This window comes from Falco cherrug, chromosome 7 (assembly GCF_023634085.1).
Source record: "Falco cherrug isolate bFalChe1 chromosome 7, bFalChe1.pri, whole genome shotgun sequence".
Taxonomy (NCBI): Eukaryota; Metazoa; Chordata; class Aves; order Falconiformes; family Falconidae; genus Falco; species Falco cherrug.
Window position 1 is genome coordinate 41,757,782 of NC_073703.1, and position 24,719 is coordinate 41,782,500.

The 24,719-nt window shown below is 39.0% G+C and overlaps 1 protein-coding gene and 1 long non-coding RNA gene across 11 annotated transcripts in view; one reads left to right on the forward strand and one right to left on the reverse strand.

Moving 5' to 3' along the window:
• Positions 1-23,315, forward strand: part of LOC114015750 (uncharacterized) — a 77,345-nt gene extending 54,030 nt beyond the window's left edge. The window contains exons 3-6 of one of the 5 annotated variants that reach the window (XR_008733076.1): positions 16,515-16,644; positions 18,829-19,890; positions 20,074-20,988; positions 23,238-23,315. This is a non-coding gene — a long non-coding RNA (uncharacterized LOC114015750). Of the gene's footprint in view, positions 1-16,514; positions 16,645-18,828; positions 19,891-20,073; positions 20,989-23,237 lie in introns of those variants that run through there. The other 4 variants (XR_008733075.1, XR_008733073.1, XR_008733072.1 and 1 more) reach the window with 4 other exon arrangements.
• UNC79 (unc-79 homolog, NALCN channel complex subunit) overlaps positions 1-24,719 on the reverse strand; it is a 117,149-nt gene that overhangs the window by 62,938 nt on the left and 29,492 nt on the right. For 5 of the 6 annotated variants that reach the window (XM_055715430.1, XM_055715429.1, XM_055715428.1 and 2 more), the window contains exons 14-27: positions 23,320-23,550; positions 21,132-21,322; positions 20,110-20,233; positions 18,758-18,898; positions 17,226-17,447; positions 16,397-16,624; positions 14,847-14,988; positions 14,125-14,437; positions 12,901-13,058; positions 12,378-12,559; positions 10,900-11,101; positions 9,006-9,185; positions 7,878-7,943; positions 2,628-2,914 (exon numbers count right to left, since the gene is read on the reverse strand). In XM_055715430.1, the coding sequence (XP_055571405.1) occupies positions 2,628-2,914; positions 7,878-7,943; positions 9,006-9,185; positions 10,900-11,101; positions 12,378-12,559; positions 12,901-13,058; positions 14,125-14,437; positions 14,847-14,988; positions 16,397-16,624; positions 17,226-17,447; positions 18,758-18,898; positions 20,110-20,233; positions 21,132-21,322; positions 23,320-23,550 (2,667 nt within the window). The remainder of the gene's footprint in view (positions 1-2,627; positions 2,915-7,877; positions 7,944-9,005; positions 9,186-10,899; positions 11,102-12,377; positions 12,560-12,900; positions 13,059-14,124; positions 14,438-14,846; positions 14,989-16,396; positions 16,625-17,225; positions 17,448-18,757; positions 18,899-20,109; positions 20,234-21,131; positions 21,323-23,319; positions 23,551-24,719) is intronic. The other variant, XM_055715427.1, reaches the window with a different exon arrangement.

A 24,719-nucleotide genomic window follows, 5' to 3' on the forward strand; every position in this document is an offset into this window, starting at 1 on the left:
CATCCGTGCAGTTTCAGTGGCCTTAGTGTGCTTTGTCAAGAGCCCTGGACATCTAAACAGACACAAACATCAGTTTCATCCACATCATTCATTTCCTTCAGGTCTGTACTTCTTTTTTTAGTTTTATTTTTATTAGAACAAGGGGAAAATCCTAATTTACAAACACAGAACTCATCTCTCAAGTCCCCTCCTGAACAAGCTGACATTTAAGTTTTTCCCTGAAAAATTCTCTAGTTCGATGTGCAGCTGTCTCAAATTTTTGTGTTGCAGGCATAGAGCTAAACAGATGAATCTCATGTCCATCCATGTAGGGTTAGCTTGTCGAACAGATGATATATAATCACCAAATATGGTCCTCACTGTGATGCCTTCTCCCCTCAGTGTGTGATACAGTTACATAGCATGGTTGGGAAAAACTCCTCTGTACAAGGAAGACAGAACCCTGCCTTAGCACAGTACAGTACTGTAATGCAGACGTGTCTGAAGCTGAGCAGACCCATTTTTGTCTGTTTAGTCACAGTAAGATCTGGAATAAATGATGTTGCAAAAGCTAAGCAGAGCCCAGCCTAGGGTGCTGAGCTGAGCCCGCACCCCGACAAGGCTGGGACAACATTGCCACCATGCGGGGCAGCACCGCAGCGACTGCAAACACCAGAACGTGGCCACTCCTGCTGCGGGGAGAAAAAGGCATTGTATGCTTTCAAGCATTCCAAATACTCAGATTTCATGATGCCAAATACTAAGAATTTTTTTTTCTTGAGCTGACCATTCCAGCCAAGATTGGAATCAAAATCAGCCTAATGAACCAGCCTAGTGAACCAGCAAGTCAGCCTAATCCCAACCTTTATGGAGCTGACTGAGGAAAGCAAATATTTATGACTAGGGGCGGAAGTGTATCCAAAATTGATCCGAGAGCCCATACTGAGTTTTCACTCTGTAAACGCATCTTCAGATTGCAAATAGCATTTTGCTAGCATCAAAGGTGATTCCCAACACAAAGCAGCCCTACACCTAAGGAGAAAAAGAAAAAAAAAACCACAACCCAAAATATAAACTAAAGTTTTGATTTTTGCTACATGGAGAAAAACCCTGGTCTACTGAAGTTTTCAAACTCTATTTGGCATCAGGGGAGTCAGGATTCAACTATGAAACTTTTCAAACAGAAATGGTGAATTTGGCTATCATGAGACGTTTTAAAGGCAGAAGAGGAAAGGCAGGGGGTCGTATTCAGAGTTGCAGTAAGTAGTACTTCCAAAAATCAGGTCAATTATGAACACTAAAGTTTGGGAATCCAAACTTGGAAAACGTAGCCAAATGTGGAAGACACTGCCCTGTGATCTGAACTGCCACTTCCAGACTCTCAATATAATGGTAAGCAGCCTCAAGGTCCTTTTACATGCCTCTGCTTAAAACTGTACAAAGATGATTACTACCATGTAGCAATGGTGTTCGAAGACAAAGGATCACAATGCATTTGCAGCTACCCAGTTTACACTAACACCTATCTGGCCTGCTGAAACATGGATACCTGACTTCTTCACTTCTTCATAACTGTGAAAGTTTATCCAAGAATCTACATTACAACTGACTTTAAAAAAAAAATCACTTATTCCAATGTATAAACCAGAAAATCCTGGTAAGAATTGCAGATACGGAGAGGCCAGGATAGCTTTGAGCAGTGTTTGAAGGTTATAGTGAGTATTTTAAGAGCTGGGGCAGAGGAAGAACTGAAATCACAGCCCTCTCTCTCCCCTGAGTCTCTTTATGAGAGACTGTGTTAAGGAAAAAGTGTGAAAGTGATGATGATGATGGTTCACTGCAAGTAATAAGAACACTTCCCTAAGTGTGAAATGTTTTTCAGCCTAGCATCACCAACTACTCTATTAGTAAAAATTAACTGAGCCTTAGGAAAGCCTTGTGAGGTAAGAAATTACAGTCCTTCTTACAAAATGGAGAAAGAAGGCACAAGGCAAGGATGTGCTCAGCCATTTATCACAGCAATATAGGTAGAAGTTCACCATGGTGGCACCACTCCCCAGGAAAGGGAGAATAGAATGTCCAGTGCACTCTGAGGAAGAAGGAGAATGAGTCTCCTGCAAAATGAACAATTTACAGACCATTCATGCAGCAAAACAAGCAAGAGCACGTGGGTCCCAGGTCTTCCTGAATGGGAAAGGAGGAAATGACACACAAGGTAAGTAAGGCATTCAAAGGCTAGGGCAAGAGGGCAAAGAGGTTGGGAGCAATCTGTAATTCTTCATAGAGTTGTAGTATTTGCATGCCTCCAGGCACACAAAACTGTTTTCTCTAAGCCAATGATGCAGCAAGTTTAGAGTACTAGTAGGAAGATATAGATTAGCATACTTCTACTCAACTGTTTACTTATTAACTGCAAAGCAAAAACCTACAGAAAGCACTTTGTTAGGCTACACAGAGTCTTCTAAGACTGAAGAACAAGCAGTCATCCTTGTTCCCAAATTCTTTCACCAACTGATGAGGTGTTAAGAAGTTTTAAGTAGGATTACCACACTCAGCAATTATTTTGGTACAAAGAAGCCTGTGCTACCACCATTTCAAAATCAAGCAATTTGAAATAGCTGCAAGAAGTAGTAAGTGCCTTCACCTACTTGTGCTATTCCAGCAATAAAGGCATTAAAGCAGGTTGAAACACGCATTTTTTGTGGTGCAATCATGAAGCATCCTTCCTGCTGATCATAACCAAGCAGGACGTACAGATGGCGCTTGACTGTGTTGAAAGCTTTAGCACTGCTGATGTCTGACTCAGCGCTGCTCTCATCCTTTGCCATGAACTTCATTAGCACAGTAATGAGCTGGTGGACAGTCTGATGATCAATCCCAGCATCCTCTGGCAGCAGGTCTTTTATTGTATTATCATTCTCTGGAGACGGTTGTCCTATCAGCACAAGAGAGACAGTGGTATCAGACACTGGATAAGACTGTAAACAGGGTACAGAATACACCAGAATTTTTTTCCACGATTCATTGCTCCATTTCTGCCCAAATACACCTGGTGAAGGCACAGGAGACAGGCATGCATTTCTGAGGATATTGTTTCTCTGTTCCCTCAGGCTCAGCGGCACAGTAACACCTACTGTGTACACTGAATTCCATTCCTCAGCTTTCCCGTGTTTAACGGAGCTGTTCATCTTCCCATCCCAGTGCATTTCTGCCAAAGGGAGTGTTGTTATTCCTTCACATCTATGCACTGAAGAAGAATCAAATCCCACTGCCACCAAATTCTCATCTGGCATAGTTTCCAGTCATTCGTCTGCAAACGTTAGTGGACATTAGCCTTTTTCAGTGGAGGAGGCACAAAATGGTAAACGTAAGAGAGAGAGAAAGTTCTACCAAATAATGATTAAACAAAGAATGAAGACTTCCCCTTTTGACATTGACTCCATATTTCTCTCAAATAACTTGGGCCAAAACATAGGCACTATAAATTATTAGGTTTTGGAATACTATGCATTAATCACAACTTCGATGACTTTTTCCCACAGAACAAGCTTAAGACTTGGTTTATAAACACTGAATCGAAATAATAATCAGCAATACTTTGCGTGGAAATACGATCATGTGAAAGATGAGAGGCTACCTACAAAGCACAAGGAAGCCTGGGTGCTAGCTATTGCAATCCAAGCAAAACAAACACACTGCAAATAACAGTTGCCCACTGGGCAAGTATTTTCATTTTCATACTTCAATATTTTTTAAATTCAATATTTCCAGTTACTTTTAATAGCATTTATCATCACTAGAATTCTCTAGTAATTTCCTTTGGAGTTACCCTCTTCCATTTCACCATGTGTGTAAGGCCTTTTTTTTGTACTTAGCAGTTCCTAAAGACCTACATTAAACTAACAGTAGGAACCGAATTCACAAAAAAGCAGAAGTTATTTCATGTATCAGTATATCAGATTCTTTTTATTAAATAATTCTGGGTAATGCATAGCTAACGCACAGTAAAGTATGTTATTCCAACATGTTCTGCTTCAAAACAGTAATTTAAATTAAATGCTTCTGTATAAATAAAATCCATTCTATATGCATTATATGCAAAATAAATAAAATTTATTTCCACTAGAGAACAGAAAATACTATTTTGACAGCATCAAAATGGAATAATACTTGAAAATTCAGTTTTTATTACACCATTAATTTTAGTTTCTTTATTAAACACTATAACTGTTAACATTAAAATTAATTGTTACTAAAATATATTGTGGTGTATTTTCTGATTTGTGGTTAAAAGTCTAACATTAAATAATTGAGATAAAGCAAGCTGGTATGAGGCAGAATTATGAAACTATCTACTTGTTTTCATTTCAAGGATAAATCCTATCAACTAAACTATTGGACATAGTACTTACTTTTGCAAAAACACTTTATGTTGAACTTTACAGTACAGACTCTACAAGTAAAATTAGCTCAAAGTATAATCTTAAAATTGCTCCTGCATGTCTGTGTTAGGGTTACTAGTCATCAACTAATACCCACTTAGTCTGTCGGAGTTACTTACATGTCTTAGGGTTTATGTAAATTCATACCTACATATTTATAGCAAATACTAAAAATTATTGAAATGCTCTATTTTACCCATATTTTCAATGTGATTCTGACAAGGGATTCCTTTGCTGGTTCAACTGCATCTGTCTTAGGTTATTCACCAGCAAAACTGCAGTGTATACATTTTTTTTTAAATAATTTCTAAATATTTTATATTTTATTGGTGGCTGCGCAAAGGGTTTTTTTCTGATTGGCTGTTTTGCTGAGCAAGAGAGAAGGCTGCTATTTCTATGATAGGTGAAAAATAAAACAGGGTGGGGAGGGGAGGGAGCAATTTTCAGAATCATTTCTGAAAGTGTGACTTTTGCTTAAGAATAACTTTCCTTTACCGGTCTCATTTTGGTAAAAAGAAATCATGAACTTCATATTATGTAATATTTCTCATTCCAAACAGTTTTCACTGAGATTTTTGATTTACAGAAACCCTTTTCTTCAAAATGAAAATTCTCTCTGGACCAAGATTTGCAGATGCAAAAAGAAAACAATAAATTCTGCATTAATTAGAATCAGAGGTACTGCAAGTACTATTTTCAGAAGCATGTTAAAAATGGATACGGAAAATAACTTCAGCTTTGTGGACATCAACTGAGAAATAATCTTTCCATATATTTCCAGGTTAAAATTTTCCATGAAATGGTATCAAAAAAAAAAAACCACCCTTTTCATAAAGATGCTATTAAACTGTTTTCTTTAGCCCTACTTATTTTCATCTCTATTACATGTTGTGAGATTTTCTATGTGAAAAAGAAGATAAGATGAAATGAGACAAAGGATCAGGCTCTAAGCAAATCCTGGTACTCCAAAAAAAAAAATTCAATGAGTAATCAGTCTGAAAAGATTAACTTGTTTTAGTTTCACTTGCTGAACAATATAATTTAAAAACTCAGTGATAAAATGCTCAATTTTGTCAGAATTTCATAACATTAACACTAGTTAAGAGACACCTCACAGGACTTTTCCTCACATTTTACCTTCAGAAATACTACTACACTTTCTGAAGCCTTAAAATCTTGTTTCTCATACTTTACCCTTGCTGAAAACTATACAGCAGAACAGTGAACAGAGCTTCACCCTGAGCAGTTTGTCATAGGTCTACTAGGAATCAAGTCTAGGGAACGTCAGTCACCTCCTGGTTTTATTTCTAATGCAGAAACCTGCAACAAACCAGCAATGGAAAACTGCTTGTTTAAAACTACAGAACCTCTACAATGCAGTTTAATCGATATACCTTCAGAGTCCAGAAGATCTTCTGCTTTCTGAAATGGGTCTTAAGTTACACCAAGCCTGAACTAAACTTTCACTTCATTAACACATGATACAGGGTATCCTGTACCAAATCAAGCTGTTTAGATTCAACTTAAAAATGCACAACAAAGCAGCTCTGTCTTTACAGTGGCTATGGTAGCTTTTACCCCTCAAAATGTGTGTATGTACCTGTACAATTTCTGTGTATATGTGCCTATATAGGAGGTGTGTACATACGCACACACATCCCCCCCCAGGAAAACCATCTGACATCACCAAACACGCAACAGCCACCATTCCTGAATTCAGTCTAACTTTACGCCCACAGATTCACCTCTTTATTCACATCCTTTATATCAGACTCCTTCATGTCCCTTATATCAGACCCCTTTACTTGCAAATTACTTTAAGAGATACCAAAATGTAACATAAAGCCTCATATCAAAATTATATTATGCTTCATCTCAATAGTGATCTCTGTGCCTGTCAATGAAACTCTCTGACTGACTGTCCAGGGTACTGTAGATTATATGAGAACAAATACATGATCCTGGTGTTTAATTCATATAGAACGCACGTTGAATTTAGCTTGCATTTGGATGGTGCAAGGATGACAGTTTTAGATCTGGAAAGAACGGATGAACATAAGGACCGGTTCATTCAAGTGGTATGTATAAAAAAAAATGGTTTTCTACAACAGATGTACAGCCTGCGTTTAGGAGTCTGTTAGTTCCTTAGACGAATCAGATATGCTTAGTAATGCCAATGCAAAGTGTTAAAAACTATGCACTAAACCTTGAAAAAAATTACAAAAAAATAAGATTTTAGAAAGAACTAATTAATATGGAAGAAGAGGGACAGTCATTTGTCTCCTAGTTACCAAAGCATCTGTGATAATTTTGGATCATATGAGACTTTTCTTCATATCAGTGGTTACTAGCTACATGCAACTTTTTATATATACATTTTTTAGTGGAAATTTAATTTGAAACTTGGGTGATGAATTAACTAAGCCTGGAAACTGAAGCTTTGAAATACTAAAATACATCTAATAAAACCACAGTGCCTACTGTGACACTGACAACTTCTTGTGTGACAAGTTCCTCTAAGCTCAGTATATACCAGGTGAGTGATGCCATTAAATGAAGAACAATCACTCACTGTCACATCTGTTCATTGCACCATTATTTCACTTGCTCCTTCTATGAGCCTGTGACAACACACATACGTTCTGTAAGGAACGGGTTGATTTTGAGCTCTCACTGGGCTAGTATGACAGGGCTATACACTGCTAATTCAGAAGCTCTCCTAGTCCATTTCACATGCTGGCAACGTATTTTCCTTTCAGCTGATCACCCAGTAAGCTGATCTGTTCTGATTTTGAATTTGTATCTGTTGGAAATATTGCAAGTCTTGAAGAAGGAATGTGAAAAGATTTGAATCTGAGATTTTTCACTTCCAGATGGTCAGTCTACACAGGACTCAGAGCAAGAGCTGTCAGTAGGCACAAATATTTAGAGATTACTGGGAGCCTGCTGAGCTAGCTGTTCTACAAATGCCTAACAAAAGGGTGACATCTTCACAAAATATCAGTAAATATAAAGGACTTAAGATGTCTATAAGCACACAGAGGAGACAAGTGCAATTTACAGTACCAACAATCAAAAGCATTCTGTCTGCTGTCTTTAAAACCAAAAAATCAAAGATCAGCCTGAACACAGGTGACCTATGGGGCCAGCCTACTAAAGTTTTACGTATTCCTGTGGGCAACTAAACACATGAGGGTGAGGCACTGCCAGCATAGCTGACTGCCTGTGAATAGCCTCCTGCCAGCCACGAAGTACTATTTACAGCTGGGGGCAGTTTTCAGTACAGATTGAGAGAAAAACTTCAATTTACACCTTTTGGAACCACACTGAGACATGATTCACTGTGTCTTTAGACAGCTTCCATCTTGCGTATATTTATCTCATGAGTCAGCAAGAAAGTCAGCTCTAGTGCCTTCCTTTTCCTGTTCCATCAAAATACCCCTTTGTCAAACCCACCTGGTGTTTGCTCTGGTGTTCCTCCAAGTGCTGGAGCAGACTGCTCATGTCTGGTCAAGCTCACAGCTTAAAAAAAAAACAAACAAACAAAAACAAACAAACAAACAAACAAAAACAAGAGCAACTGTTTAAGAAGGCAGTACTGACATCTTATACTTCAGCATACATTCAGTGCTAGCATATTTATATTCACTTACTCATGCACTGTTGCCAGGCAGTGAGTGTAACCATTTGAAACATGCCACTGTTGTGCCCTACAGTTTTTGTGTACCATGTTCTATAACTCTACTTTTCTCCATTATTTGGTTTTCCTGGTATAAGAGTCACCACACAGGAGCCCTTATGCAGGATCAGAACTTGGTCAAGAAGGATTACCCAAGAGTCCCAAAATACGGTGGTGTTTGTTCTGGAGAAGAAATTACCTTTTAACTTAACAGTTCACCAGCACCTAGGTTTTAACATTTTATCAGTTCCTGTTATATGGATAGGAGCAATGTGAGAGGTCCAATTTGAATATAAAGACTAATCTGTGTTTGTAAAATTCTCCAATGAGAATGAGTAAGCTTTATTTCTGCTTGGAAAGGCATCTGTACAGCACTCCATACAGGCCTACGGTTTTCCAACACCTAGGTCCTCCTATACAAGCTGGCAGGAAGCACGTGTTGCATGGACATTGTTTTCTTAACAAAGAAATTCTGAAGATATCCAGAAGCCCATTTGATACATTAGTTGTTTTTAAGATGTCTAGCATACACTGCATACACTGATTAATAATTACCATTAATAAATAGATTAGTTACAGAGGAATTTTTCTGTAAACACTACCTATTTTAGACAAAACTACTGTGTATTATCCACAAATAAAAGTTAAGATCTACCCATAAACTAGTCTTGGAGCACTTCATTCTGGCCTTTTAAACAAGCACAGCATAGACATAATGTTTGTCTATGTACTTTGTCAAATTCACTAAGCTGTCATTATCTGAATAATGCCTAAATCAGTCAGAAACCTAAATTTGCTATCCCAATTGGATAAATATTGACAATTTCGATGTGTACCCAGCAATAGGATACGACCCTAAGGGATAAGATACAGGTGTGTCACAAAAATATAAATAGATACTCAACGAATTTTGGTGGTTAAGGTTTCTGGAAGGGAGAGCGCTCTCTTTGACTCCACTGGTCCCTTCACACTGTCCCTCAGGGAACGCACACTCTTCTGACGATTACGTGCGAAACGAGCCCTCTTGATCTTCCACATTGCTGCATCACTGAGGTTGGCGACATTTGTCCGGACAGCAGTGATAGCTTTGCAAATGCAATTGACCAAGTTAGGATTCATTCCACAGCATGGCGAGGCCCTAATGCTGCCAAGTGCCAAATGCAACTGGGCCCCAGGTCCCACTCAAGTCAAGAAAGCTCCATATGGGCTCAAAGGGTCCATCTGCAAGGTACTTGTTTGCATGCTCTCATTCTGAAATCCAAAAAAAACCAATGGCATAACTGTGTTCAAAAAATTATGCTGCTACTTCTTTCTTTAGAGACTGGACAAAAACAGATTCTTGAAATCAAACATGAATTTCAGGCTAACGGAATATGAGCTGCCCCCTATTTAAAATGGCAGAAATCTCATGAGTATGGATCACGTTTAGTGCACTCATACCTAAACATGGCCTCTATTTTTGCCTCCCTGACCTCCTGTCCTGCCTATGCCTATCATCCTGGATTTGAACAGCGTCTCCAAAAATCAATGTGATTATGCATTTACAGTGGTGTTACCAACAGTATCACTGCATACCTTAATGGGGTCACCAATACTTCTCTATACTCATGTCTACGTTTTTGTGCATTCAAACCCTTTGAGTATAATAATCTGAGCAACTAAATCCGGTGAACCCACCCTTTGCACCACTTATGTCTTTGAAAAGGCAAAGAGAAAGGTTAAAAAGAAACTTCAAAAATATCTTTTGCATATTTTACACTTTAAATCACTCCCAAATATTTATATTTAAAGATATGACCCTACATTTGCAGCCAGAGGTGCTAGAAAATAGTGCCGAGATTCCCTCCTCAGGCCACGACAGCAGCTCCCAGTTTTGGGTCAAGCTACTCACATATGTAGAAAATATGTTTGCAGTTCCACTCATCTCCCGTCTGGATGCAGCAGCAGCACCTGGGCTTTTTTAGGCATTGGGCTCCGTGCAAATGTAGGAGGAGGCATTAGGCTGCTGAAGGAGCACATGCCACCCAAACAGCTGTCCCCACCTCCTCCAAGGAAATCAGATGGAAATAGATCCACCTCATGGACCACCACTTGGGTAACAAAGTTTTCAATTGCATGTTAAACAACAGCACATTAAACAATCACACACAAATCATTTTTTAGGCCCCTCTGGTGAACAGGAGATGTGGTATCTTACCAAGAAACTAAGTATGAACAGGACAAACATTTACAAACATTTGTCACTGTAGCATACATGGACTCTCAGAGCCAGTGCTCAGTTAACTATTACTATAGTGATTTACTATTACTGTAGTAATAGTTAACTGAGCACTGGCTCTAAGAGTCCATGTACCTCTTGTGCTGTGCCCCATATATTTGTTTTTCAAAGGTCATACAGCTCCTAGGGCTGTCTTTGTACAGACCACTACAGAACAGAGTCAGGCATGACCTAGGCCTTTGAGAATAGCAATGCTGATAGCATAAGAACATCTACAAAAGAACAAGTGGGTTAATGCAGGTTGCAGCTGACCGTATAACCAGACCACATTTCAACCAAGGCTGGCAACCACATCCTATTGAGAGTAAAACATGACACCCAAAGGTGTGACAGAGTATAGCCTAACCTGTGTTCGGGCAGTCAAAAAATGCTCACTCTGAATTATCCTCTTTTGGCCTGAAATATTACTTAATTTCAGGGAATTTATACAGGTGAGACCTGTATCTCTCTCAGACCCTTGCAGGCAGCTGAAATTCCAGAAGCTGATAAAAAGTGATCAGATCAATTTGGACTCTGCTTACTTGTTGGGAAAGGGAATTCTTTGTTGCAGTCCAGATGAAGCTGTGCTTCCAGAGACAGGGTCTCAAAGCGATTCACAAAAAACTCCCAACTCAAAGCTGGAATATCTGCTTTTAGGAAATGAAGTAGCAAAAGCTTACTAAGAATTGTGGGTCTGTCCTTGACAACTGTGTCAAACTGGAAATCAAGGCAGAGGCAGAGACCCTAGAGAGAAAGAAAAAAAAAAAAATAAAAGAAAAAAACCCCCAAACACATAACTGAGATGTGAAAACTTTAAACATTTTTTAAAGCAAAGGGAGCTCAAAGCTCACAACTTCTCCTGTTAATTAGTACAGGATAAAGTTTTCCTACCAAGTCCTTTAAATCAGAACTAATGCTACTTATATCAATGGAAAAGTAAGGTAAGTAAGGAGATACATGAACACCATATTTAGAATGTAGAATTTGCTAAGATTTTGAGGAATACAAAGGTATAGGCAAAGTTCTGTCCTAGTGCACATTTGGTACACAATATCAAAGTATTCTCTTCACACACCCTTGCCTGAGAAAAAGCTTGTATTTAGGCAACTGAACCAAGCCCTTAGTTACAAAAAGAATGAATCACCAAGCCCAAACCAAGGAAGAAAGACTGTGTGGCGAAGTGTATCAGAAGCACTTTGCCTCAAAATGCTTCTGTATTTTATTTGCACTAGATTTTGGTTGTAGTGTCAAGGCTTATGTTTGAGAAGAAACCCACATATTAAATATGAAAGTGCAGTATACTGGTAACAGTCTCAGTGAACTCCATGAATTCAAGTCCTCTGGAAACTGTTTTGAAAAGGCACTACATAGAATAAAACTAGCAAGTATTAACAGCTTTTCATAGGCAGTAACACATATTCATTCTATTATCCAGAGAACTAGAACTGAATTATGTACTATGACATTATTTTTTTTAATCTTGCTTGTATATGTAGGCCCTGATCCACTTTCATATCTGCTTAGTTTTAATCATGAGAATTCTGATTGGCAGGGTCTCTCGCATGCTTAAAATTACATGCCTAAGTGAACCTTGAAAAATGAAGATCATGTTTGGTTTTGCTTGAATATATTTTATCACTGTAAGCTCAGCAGGGTGTCATAAAACTTACAACTTAGTATTTTTTTAAATTGAAAATTGTCAATAAATTTTAAAATCGTAAAAAACATGCACCACTTTCTACAATAGCAGCTCAAATGCAACACTAATCCTTTGCAGTAAGCAAAGTTTTTACGGTTGGACTTGATCTTAAAGGTCTCTTCCAACCTAAATGATTCTATGATAAATTGGGGGTAGGGCAGTATCATTTCACTTGGCTATTTTGTGCCTATGTCAATTACCAAGACCCATAAGGCTTGCTTGAAAAGGTATTAGCAGTGACTGTACACCTGAACGCTTTGAATTTTGCATGAAAACTCAGACTCCTGTTTGAAAGTATTTTTTCCCATATAATAAACCTACCTGTAAAGCTGGCCTCTTTATGGTGTCAAGTAATAGCCCAGCTCTTGTAGCTACTGCTGGGTTGACATCTTCCACAGCAGTCAGGAAACAGCAGAATGCATGAGCCAAAGAGTACTTCAGTAGGTGGTTTTTTGTCACAGAGTGAATATCCAAAAACCTGCACAACACAGCCACCTTCTCCACTGCAGCAGCCATGCCCCCAGAAAAAGAACATGCATATTAATTTAGGCAATGGCTTCTTTATGTCCTGATTAATATATCTCACCTAGAAATATGCACATATGATAAAGTAACAACAAAAAATAGCTGGCAAATGTTTTAATTTTGATTATCAAAAATGTCTCACGTTCTTCTCTATTTTACTGCATCATTGTGCCATAGTTTTGCACCAGACTATCTCCAAAACTCCTGAAAACAGCAAAAACATAATCAACTATTACAGGTCTCCTCAGCTACAGCAGAGGATGCTCTACCTCTTCCATGAAGCAAAAAAGAGAAAATAGTGCACAACACTCAGGCCTACCTGCTTCAAATCTCATCTTCCAATCCTTGCTGTTGAAATTGCTGTTTATGATTGTCCAGAAAATGTCAGCGCCATGGGGAAGCGAAAGTGCATGAAGAAGAAGTGGGACTGCCAGGGAAGAAAGCTGAGAGAACTCAGACTTCACAACTCCCCATAAGCTGGAAAGACCAAGAAAAGCAAGCCCGCTTACAAAACTACTCCCTTGACATCCTCTCTTCTAAATGTCTACACCGTCTTGGTGGTGGGAATGCACTCTTCATAAAAATCTCTATGAGCCATCCTGGGCATTTATGTGAATACTACAGAGCTGCTGCTAGGAGAACAGAGCTACTGGTACATCTTCAACTACAGCAGTTTTTCTTCAAAATCGAGGTTCCACTATTCCTTACATTGAAACACTTCAGATTTGGCAAGAGTTTGCCTAATTCAAGGCACAACTGCCATGGAACATAATCTATGCTATTAATTAGCAGTTTGAGCACAACCAGCTTCAGCACATAAGCCACATGAACTGTCTTGGCACCACGAATCACGTGTATCCATGAATGACTAAGATGTTGGGTGTTTACAATTTGCTGGTATTTAGATTCAGGACAGATTCTCTAGTCTGCTAAAACCATACAGTCTCAGGAGATGCTCAGTGAAATTGATAGAGCAGCTCTAAGCACTGATGAACACACTCTCTTTCAGAACATCATATGCTGGTATTTATTCAGTGAGTTTTCTGCAGAAGTCCCTTTCTTCAAAGAGAATCTTAAAATCCACAGATTTCAATCCAATTCACTCTGACTCTAAATGAAAAAAAAACCTTTACCTCTTAAAAATGAGGTGCAATGCTGTTGTTCTCTCAGCTTTAATGCTAAAGCCTTATGAAGTGTGTGCCTGCCTCTACATCATCCTTTATTTTATTTTGTAAAGTCAGGAAAGATAGCTCAGTCTCATCTCAGACAGTGCCTATTTTTCAGTATGAGAAACTCTGACTCACTGCAAAACCAGTGGTGCATGACAGAGTGGCCATGATGGACCATGCAGGGTATCTCGGTTTCATTTGCAACTTCTTAATTAGCCTGTGCAATGTGCCCTTGTACAGCTGCTTAACCTTTCCACACCTCCCTACCACCCTTTGTTAATTTTCCATACCAAACCTGCAAGTGCTTTGATGCCAACAATGAATGGTTGGAGAACTAATGCAGTATGATAACAAAATGTGCAATAAAAACCTACCTTGCAATCAGCATGTGATCTTGAATATAGGCAAGAAATTGTGGATGGTCCTTTCTTGCTATATACAGGCATTCCCCATGAAGACACAGGATCTTCAGACAGTTCAGCATGTTAAAAAGAATGTCTGGTTCTTCAAACCTTGACATTTCCTGTGTAAGCAGATGTACGACTCTCAACACAATGACACCACTTAACCAAAAATTCACACTAAACAAACAAGTAAACAATATTACCTGCAATATAGTGTATATGAGCTTCAAGGTAACTGGAAGCTGCTGATAACAAAATTTTCTTTCTGTGTCATTCTTTATCGCTGTTAAAAATGTAAGTTACATAAGAAGTTGTTAAAATTCTCATCTGTGGATTCAAAATCAAACTAAAGAATGTCAAAGTAATGAGATATAAATTAATTCTAGCCACAGTAACCCTGAAGTCAGTAAAATTACAACAGCACGGAATTTGGCATCCAATGATTTTGCTACGTTACATGTTCAAAAAGCCAAGATTTCTTCTAACACTTATTTGAGAGACAGTCATGCTGGCTATCAACATAAATATAGCCTTCCTATTCACTTACTATGTTGAAGAATTAAATGCATGAGAAAAAAGTGATTGTGCATTGTTCGACTTGAAAGACTGCTTCAAAACCTTGTATTCTGTATGAGCTGAAGCATTTAATTTAAAGCCTTACTGAAATACTCAGCTTCTCACCCTCTACCTACCAGCATTTTCTGTGGTCTCTGTGTGATTTCCTGGGTTTTCTCCATGTTTTGGTGCCGATTTGTCTTCCTCTTCTCCCTCAGTTCCTATAATAAACTCAGGTCTAGTATACAGAAGACTATCCTCCAGGTTATCTGTGGGCTCCTTGAAGAATATAAGAAGTTAAGTTTATTTCTTGATGTTATACATCAAGAGTATAAATGCATGAGGCCATATCTTGCTGTTTAGTTCACATGTGGTGTGATAAGCTGAGATCAAATGAGGCAGACACTGTGTAATTCCATGTACACTTGTGCATTCAAATCACCTGCATATCTAAAATTCTGCATCAGCAAATGCATACCGACAAGAAGACTATGTTTCTATGTTTCAAACATGGATTTAAGTGATACCACTTAACAGAAACTTATATCCATATTGGAACTGAGATGGAACCGGTCACAGGGCTGTGGTGTCACCAAACTTGCCATCCTCGCCTCAGAGGAGTATCAGAGAGGAGTATCAGAGAGGAGCAGGGGATGTTTCCTACACTACTGTACAGTTACAGGCTTAGAGGCAAGAGCTACCACAACCACCTTTACATTGAAATAAGGGACTGGAGTTACTTCTGCCTGTGGCCAGAAACTCAGGATTACAGGTTGCCATTGTGACCGTTGTGTTATAAATTGCAAGGTGGATCCTAGGAATGGTACCAAGCCCCAGCTCTCAAAAGACTGCATCACTTGCTACTTTTCAGTTGAGGTGAGAATCTGAACAGAAAGGGCATGAGACGATTTTTCTAGCACAAGTTACTGAATACCACATGCACAATACCTACTATTAACATACACATTCAAATGGAATTCTGAAGCTTTTACACATCAAAAGGCATCACTAGGCTCACCACCAAAAAAAATTACTAATAGTGAGCACTCAGAGTAAGGAGAACGATGCTGTCTTCTGAACTATCTGATGGAACAGTTATGTATAACCAACATACAGCTTAAAATAAATTCATCAGGCCACAGGTAATACCTCAATTCTTATGCAAAGCTACAGAGGACTTTAATAATGACTAGTGATTGGAGAGTATGTATGTGTGTCTGATAAAGGTGGATACTCAACCTGAAGTATATTCTGTTTTTCAACAGTGCTCAGCATTTTCAACAATCAAGCATCAACTTGCCCACTTGACAACTGACTCACTCAAAATCATTAATCATTTCAAAATATCCACTCTTAGCTTTTAAAATAAGATAAAGTGTGAGATGTTAATACTTAGTGCTTTTCATTTAAGACACAGTATCATAAGAGTGTCCTTCCAAAGTAAAACAGCACTTCAAGGTTGATGGGGGAAGAGTTCATACTGGTTGATTATTGTCATCTTCCCTGAGTTCTTTCTATCAATTCAAACAGGAAATTTTAGAGTTCAATGGCATTTTGCTTTAACATCCCAAATTCTCCATGCCAAAGGTCAGCACAGCTTTACTCCCTTGTGCCCAGTGTAATGAGAACAATGAAGAACAGAGGTTTCAGCACACCAGTACTATAGGCCCTTTCCTGCTCTACTTACCACAAGCCTGATTTCTTCTTTTGGAGCAAGCTGTTCTAGCAGCTCAAAACCCAGCTGGTAACACAGAATGCTGGACTGACACAGACCACATTCAACTGCTTTTTCATCTTTCTGACAGGTGTGAGAACCACCCCAGGGTGCCTGGAACACATTGTTTATGATGGATATTACATCTTTTGAAATGCTGTTCTCTAAGCCCAAAGTGACACCATCATCCTGGAGTTCCATCTGAAAGAGCGTGAAAAAGAGTAAAGATTTGTTATTTATTGAAAAGCCACAGCACTATTCTGCCTCCTTCTACATTTCTGCTAGTGTTATATTACAGTACTGCAAAGAGCTTGAGGTAAACTGGAGCTCACAATTTCAAATTGCCACTGGTGTTGAGGACCAAGTTCAAATAGCTAGAATAAATAGACAATTTCAAGCACAGGATCCATGAATTTTACCCAGAGACAGTTATGCAAAACACCTGGCCTTGGATTTACAATGTACAAATGTAGCTATCAAAAAGTTATGCATGTAATCTAAGCATATCAATAAGCCTCTGCTTTTAGTCTGCAGAAATAAACATATCTCCAAGGAGAAGACCCTTTCACTCATACAAGCTATCTAACATGAATGCGGAGGTATCTAAGTTCTCTTCATTTAACATGAAGCTGTAAATCCTACAAGGGTAAAGGCAGATGACAGCTGTATTGGGATACAAATGTTGTATACTTCATTCCAGCCCCTTAGCAGAAAGGGATTCAATACAAAATTAAATGAGAGCCAAAAGTGACTACAGAACTTCAGGGTCCCCTCAGTGTGGGTGTTTTTCTTCTGTGAGTACCTGCTTCAAGATGAGATCAAACATCAGAATGAAGCAATTAAGATTCATTTCGTCATCTTCACAGTCAAAATCAATTGTCTTTCCACTGGGGTGTCCAAAGTTCTTGAAAGGACTGTGAAAAGGACTACGTATTGGACTCCGAAATGGGCTCTGGAAGGGGCTTGGGAAAGGACTCAGCATGTTGTGCTGAACTCTGCGCCCAGGGTCAGAAGCAACGCTTACCTGAAAACACAGAGAATCAACATGTCCAAATGACTGTTACACATTTAAGCAATCTCATTTTATATGAAACTGCAGAAAACTGCACGAACTTTGACAGCCTTAGTATCCCCTTCTGTAGCTTCTTTGCAAAGTGGACATATGTCCCTTAATGCCATTAAATGATAAAATACTACAGAAGTAGAGGAATCATATTCTGCATAGATACATGTACACATTCTCTTAAGCGAATTGGCTGACATCCAGAAAATTGGTGCAGGCAGTAAAGTGGCCATCAGGTTACAATGATCTGCTCCATGATCCAGGAACACAAACTGCAATAGCAGGAGGCTAATAAAGCAGGCTATCTCAACAGTGTAACTAAGGTTATACCAAGGATACAGGTAGTAGGAAATGAACTGGACACAACACCAACAAGATGTACATGTCTGCACTGACTTAAGTCCATGCCACAGTAGGGCACTAAGTACTGCAAGGAGAAACAGTTGGATGACACGAGGTCTATTTTGAGGCCAACTATGGTCTGAAAGACCAGACAGTAAGTTTGTCCACTTTTTCTGCATAGTTAAGAAGCGGTCATGGGCTAGGTGTGGGAATGCTCTCTGTAGAGCTACATCAGAAGGCAGGCAGACCACATGTGAAGAATGACCAACTGCCTAGACGCTGTAGTTCCTTAAATCTAAAGATCTGACCTTTCAAGCACTCTGGTTCCTGCTGTCCTTGAAGCACTTTGTCCAAGACTACTGAGAAGTTTGTCACATCAGTCCAAGTATGTAGCACCTACAGATTTTTACACTGTTTTTTCCAGAGCATAAGCCTGTGACAGACAACTTTAGACCAATTTTTGCATCTCTTGGATGGGGAAAAAATGCAGGGAAATGGAAATAAACTCTGCTTTGTCACCCTTCCAAAACATACCTAGGCCCACCAAATTTGTAGTAGAATACAAAGGCTCATTCTGGGTGACCAGTTGTCCATAACAACTTGTTGTTGATGGCTATTAATAGAAGGTGCAGAGAATGAAATGGTTGGAAAAGATACAAGGAACACTAAAAACATACCCCAAACAAACTAGCTGACTAAGGAAAAACTACACAGTTTTTCTGCAGTTTCTAACTGCATTATCATTACACTGACCACGTGATAAAGTGGTACTAACTGAAGAAGTCATGTCAATTTTCTTCCATTTTCAAAATCTATACTGTTTCAAATCAAATGCTGCCATATTGAAAGATAACTTTTTAATTCCTCACATGCATTCTATTAGGAAAACTGTTCTAAACAAAAAAATAAGTAAGATAAATGAGAGTTACCCTCCGAGCTGCAAGATTTCCTGCCAGTTCACTGACTCTCGATTTTCTTTGATTTGCTAACTCTTTTACAGAATTAACTCCATCAGAAAACATGCTGATTAGTAACTGAAGAGGAACGACAATGTCTAGTTCAGATAACACCTGAGGAAAGACAACAAATAAAAAAGCATGAGTTTCAAGCTTGACCAAAAATGCCAGCTACTTTGTAAGCACCTTTATCATATGATCCTCAGTTCAACAAGTTCCATACATTTCATTTTGGGATTCAATAAGGTGAGTTGCAAGCTTAGATTTCTGTTAGAATCAGGGCAAAAGAGAACTGGCAAAAAAAGGCTATTTTAAGAATATTTGTTGGCATCCACTTGGTGCACTTTGAGATTAGTTTTATGCACAAACACACACACAGGAATGTGAAGTTGTTCCACAAAAATATTTCTGTAAACCAAAAGTATTACCAATACTTGGAAGATACATATTTACTGTATTTATTATTACTTAAAACTGAATTCCTCTATTTATTCTAAGAATCTAGTCAGAATGGTAGCCTACAGGTGTCAACATAGTGACAGGATGGTTAACTGCAAATCACTGAGGGAATATTCATGAATTTTGCCACCAACAGTCAGACAAATATAAGCTCTTTCGTACTTGTCATTAATTGTTATTAGGTCAAGATAAGTCTAAAAAATCATACTTTATTTGAAAATTCTGCATACCTGAAAATTGCTACAGTCATCAGATTAACTGGTCTTTGCAGAAGCTTAACCAAAATAACCCTCAGCAGAAAAGAAGCAATAATGAAGAATACAGGTATTATTCTGAGATGCTGTGAAAATTTTATACCCTTTTAAACTCACTGCCCCCAGCTGACAAGATTGTCCCTGTAGCTTTTGAACATAAATATTGGTTGAATGCCAGCTCTGTGGGCAACTATAGCACAAAATAGCTGGGGCAGCAGAAAGCTTGATGGCTACAGAGTTAGTCTAATTCAGTTCTTCATATGCAGGAAAAACTACAGCTACTTCTGGAGTCAGAAATTAATTTTGGAATCCAAAGACCAAATTCTGTGGAGACTGAAAAAAAAAAAAACTCAGACAGCTGAATGGACCTAAAGATACAACTGACATTCAAAGGTAAAAAGAATTTCAAGGCTTCCATTACATTGCCCAGGATAGGCTAGTAACATGAAGCTTCCTGGTTTCTGCCTACCAGTGATCCTTACACTGGGGCTAAGCAAAAGGCAGAAAGGTTCCATGATCCTTGTAAAAGTGGCTTCTTTTTCCCCCCTCTTTTTTTTTCTTTTCCAAAATCATAAGCTGCTTCAACATGACTCATCAAGAGAGGACACTTACATGCAGCCAAAGTAATGCCTGCTCTTGCACAGAGGATGGATACCCTGTGAATCGACAGCTAATGAAGCCAAACATCTCCTCCATGGAGAAAGGGAGAGGGCAAAGTTCAGTGTCAAACATTTTGCTGAAAAGTAGAACAAGAATATAACATCACTGAGTTACCATGGTATACACTGCGTGAGATATAACAGAAAAGTGGTAGGAAGGCAATCTCACTACCAGCACTGATAATGCTTCTGTAATCTTACTTGCATCCTCACCATCCATGGGAGTTGAACTAGGTTGCTGATACCACCTGTCCTGCCTGGACAAGGTCATCTCTGAATTTGGTGATGCACCTTAAGGATTTACATCACATCTTGTATCATGCACAGTTTCATTTGATAGCAATATCTTTTTCAACATCCAGTGTAAAAATTGGAAAATTTCTCTTCTCACCACTGGTCCACTATTTCATTTTTACACTACAAAAGTTTACATCAATACCTATAAATACAAACTTACAGTCAGTTTCAAAGCCTCTTCATCCGTTAAAAGGCAATGTGAAGTTTTATTGTCAAAGGCATACACCAGACATGAAATTATGACTCAGCCATCATTCTTATTCTGGTATTTTCTTTGCTCAGCAGGGGAAGACATCAGCTAATTCGATACAAATCATCACTCTTTCAGTGCCAGCTCTACTAATCCTCACCGTTTCTCATCAACAGCTGGCCAAGAGGATAAAAGTGTTTATTCCACCATGTTGCAGGAAGCCACTAAAAATGTGCCTTGCTCGCAGCAAAGAAACATCCATGTAGTTGGTTCCTGATACAGATTCGAGGATGTGAGGAGCAATAAAAGGGAACTTTCCCAAACCTTAACTGCTTTAGTTTAAACGTAAGTTATAAAAAATTCAGAAGCATTCACTCACTACTGCCTATTGCACACAGGCATTTTTATTTATTGTCACCTTATTGTGCTAAAACCCTCAACAATCAACATATGCAATGATAGAATGGTTTCTACGTGTGTCTACGTACCTCAACACTTCCCGGAACTCTTTCAGTTGATTATCAGGCACTTCTGTCCTTATAGCTTCCAGCCACTCTGGCATGATACATTCCCACACTGACTGGTTTATCACATTGTATGGAATCAAGCAAAGGATTCGATTCAGCCCTTCTTTTAATTGGGTCACAGCACTACACGATTTGTCCCAGTATCCACCAACCTGTGGGTATTTCCAGGAATCATACTGATGAATGATACATCTAGTCTCTGTAACTTGTCCAGCACCATAAATTTGCTCAGTGTGTTACAGCCAGAAAATTCTGGGGGGTGATCATCTGTACCTTCCAGCCTGAATTTAGAATTCAGCCATGGGGATTGCATTGGTTTTTTTCCTCTCTCTCATCTGACCAACAATACACAAAAGCACTGTCCAATATTTAAATGAAGTTTGCTCACTCCCAGGCCATGATGCAGAGTAACCCCTCATTGTTTACAGTTCTCAACACCAGACAGATGTTTTTGGTCAAACTTGCACCTTCAATTATTTGCTCTGAGCAACCTGTTACAGTGCTGGGTCTCTATTGTGAAAAACCTGGTCTGTACCAGGTGTTCCTTTGTGGTTGGTTGGTTGGGGTTTTTTTGAGGGAAGGTTCTAAGTAATGGAAGCCAAAAAAATATACTTCTAAGTAAATAAGTAACTGGCCTACAGAGATTAATTACTCTAACTGACCTCAGATCACATCTGCTGTTCCAGACTAATGGCTCTAGAGATGCCTGCTGTTTTGGCAGCGACTACTGGTGATCTCAGCCAACAAACTATTTTTTCTCCATTCATCACAGCTAATTTCATGGCTGTTTGTTTTCATATTCTCGTGAACCCTTGCAAATCTAGCAAGTTGTCAGTCTAGTCTTAAGTGTTGCAGTGGGTAATAAAACTCAAAAAAGGGGCTGGATCCAAGGCGACAAAAAGATCCGTAACAGATTACAGCATGAGGTTCAGTCCTTCCTTTCCCCTTTAGCCTCAAAGCCCTGACCTCTTTTCTTCAGTCCTAATATTCATTGCATCCATCCACTTCTCAAATTCCCTCAGCTGCCCTCCAGCCCTCCCACAGCCAGGTCTATCTTCAGAGTGATGGTTCGGAGTAAGACGTGTACACATGCTGGTCTGCGCATGTACAGCAAATCCCATATATTACGTCATGAAAAATCCACGGATGCACAGTGGATACACGGATACATTATTGATGGTGTACTGTATTACATTAAGTCTTTACGGCCCTTCCTAGTCTAGTCACTTAATTTTAGGAAACAAAACCAACATGTCCTTTGGACATTTTAAGTAAGAGAGTCACAAAATGAAAGTCTTACAAAAGCACATGTGGTATAGTTGGCAGGGATAAATGAGGGGGAAAAAATCTTAAATCCCTCACAAATATAAAGTTCCTATTTTCATGCTCATGTTTCATTTTCTGTAGAGGAATATTCACATGCCTGACTTTGTTGCCTGCCTTCACTATCCACGTTAAATAGCAAGTTCTGCTTCATAATTAATGGACAGAAAGAAAGAGTCCCTCTAAAAGTGATTCCAACAATGGCCTCACTTAAGCACCCTGAATGACCTTCCAGATAAGTGTCTTTCTCTCCATCAGCAAGAAGGTGAACCATGGCAGACTAGTCACTTAACTGAGTCGCTTAAATTAGGTATCTGTAGCTACAGGGCATCCTTTCAGCCCAGAACTCCTTTCAGTTACAGCTGTGTGATTTCATAAACTTTAATTCATGTTTTTATTATTTTTTTAATTTTATTAATTTATTAATAAATGCAGAGATGAAGCATGCAAAGAACAGAGAAGCATTAGTAAAGCAGACCATAAAGGGCAGGTTTGTATCTGGGAGCAGACTAATGATACCTTTTACTAAAGACAAGCTTGGGTGCTTCAGCAGTGTAATGGAAACGTGCAGCTACCAAAAATGTACACTATCTTTCAATATCTACAATATTCTTCCAGCCTGTCTTCATATTACTGTAGATAATCCCCACTCTCCAACACAGTAAAACTAAAAATGCTATGAAGAGGAAAAATTCCTGAACTCCACGGTTCCTTCAACCACTGACACTTCTTTTGCCTTGACAGAGCTGGGGGAGAGAGAGTCCTTACACTGAAGACCTTAATCTCTATGGCAAATAAAGGAACCTTCAGATTAAATTATTCTTACCCTGGCAAACTCCATTGGTTTAGGAAGGAGGCACATAACCATGACATCAAACCGGACATCACAAACTGTCTTCAGCCACTTAGTAACAAACTGGGGTTTGAGCTTTTCAACTAGGCTACCAACTTCATCATCCATCATGTAAGCTGTGGAGTGAAACCACTGGAACACCATGCTAACCAGCCTTGCTAAACTCTCTGTGGGTGTATTCTCACTGGGGGTGCAAAGGCTCACCTGGAAGACAGAAACACAAACCAAGTTACATTTCTAGAATTAAAGGTGGCAAATTGTTTGTCTACTATCATATTCTCAGACATACGAGGATGCAAACTACATAGAAGACAAGTGAGCTGATCAGTTTTAAGTAGAGTTTGGCACAGGACAATTGACAAAACATTTCCAAACCAGAAAATAATGGTGAGAGGGGAAAAACAAGCACTGAATTTTTTGTTTCTTAGTTTCGACACTGAAAATACCAATACAGAATGCTTTGACAAACATTTTGGTTGGAACTTTAAAATGACTTTTCATTTCAGAAGGTAATATAATGCCTGTTAAAATTTATGACACACATATATAAAAAGTACAAAGTAAAAAGACAAACCAAATTAAGAGTTTCAGAAAATGTGAAAGAATATGTGTACTTAATGAATAACCTTTGCTTTGCAAAAAGATTCTGATTTTTTGTCCTCATTTGGGGTGGGAATATGAGTTTTAAGTCCTCAAACATTCTCACATAATAGTTACTATTCTTCCCCCCTTCTCCAATGTCTGCACTGTGAAACTGTCCCAAATTTGAGACAAAGTCTGTACCCCAGTTCACAGAGTGGGCTCACTGCTAAGCCCTTAATTGCCCACTATTTGAGCTCTTGGTAACTTCTGGGGACAGGAGGCATAAGTTTCAAGTCAGGTTGCTGCACTGAATCCAAAGAATGGAAAATAACAAATGACAGGAGATTTAGGAAGCTCCTTTAACCACCTATCAGCTGTTTGTTGCCGCTTCCTAGCGAAAGCTGTACTCTCAGTACTTGGCAACCTGAAAACAGTGGCTGCTGCCTTAAGCAAGCAAATAAAGGAGAAACGTTCATGTCATTTCTGGGGAAACACTGACAATACTGTTTCCCAGAGAAGACCAGAACCCATCTAACAAGTGGTTTTCCTCCACGTTTTTTCTTGGGATGAGGCAGCCAAAGGTCCCCTTGCTAATTCGAAGTACAGTCTTCATTGTTCTGTTTTCATTGCAGGCTGAAGTTAAGGTGTTTGCCTCCTGGTGCTTGTCTCAGTTGAGTGTTAACTCAAAGCCAGTATCAGCTGGCAGCCGTTTTAAGAGGAACTCTTGAGCTCTGTCCCATCTCTAGATGAAAGGTATTCGTTTTATAAAAGAAAACAGCAACCCACTATTT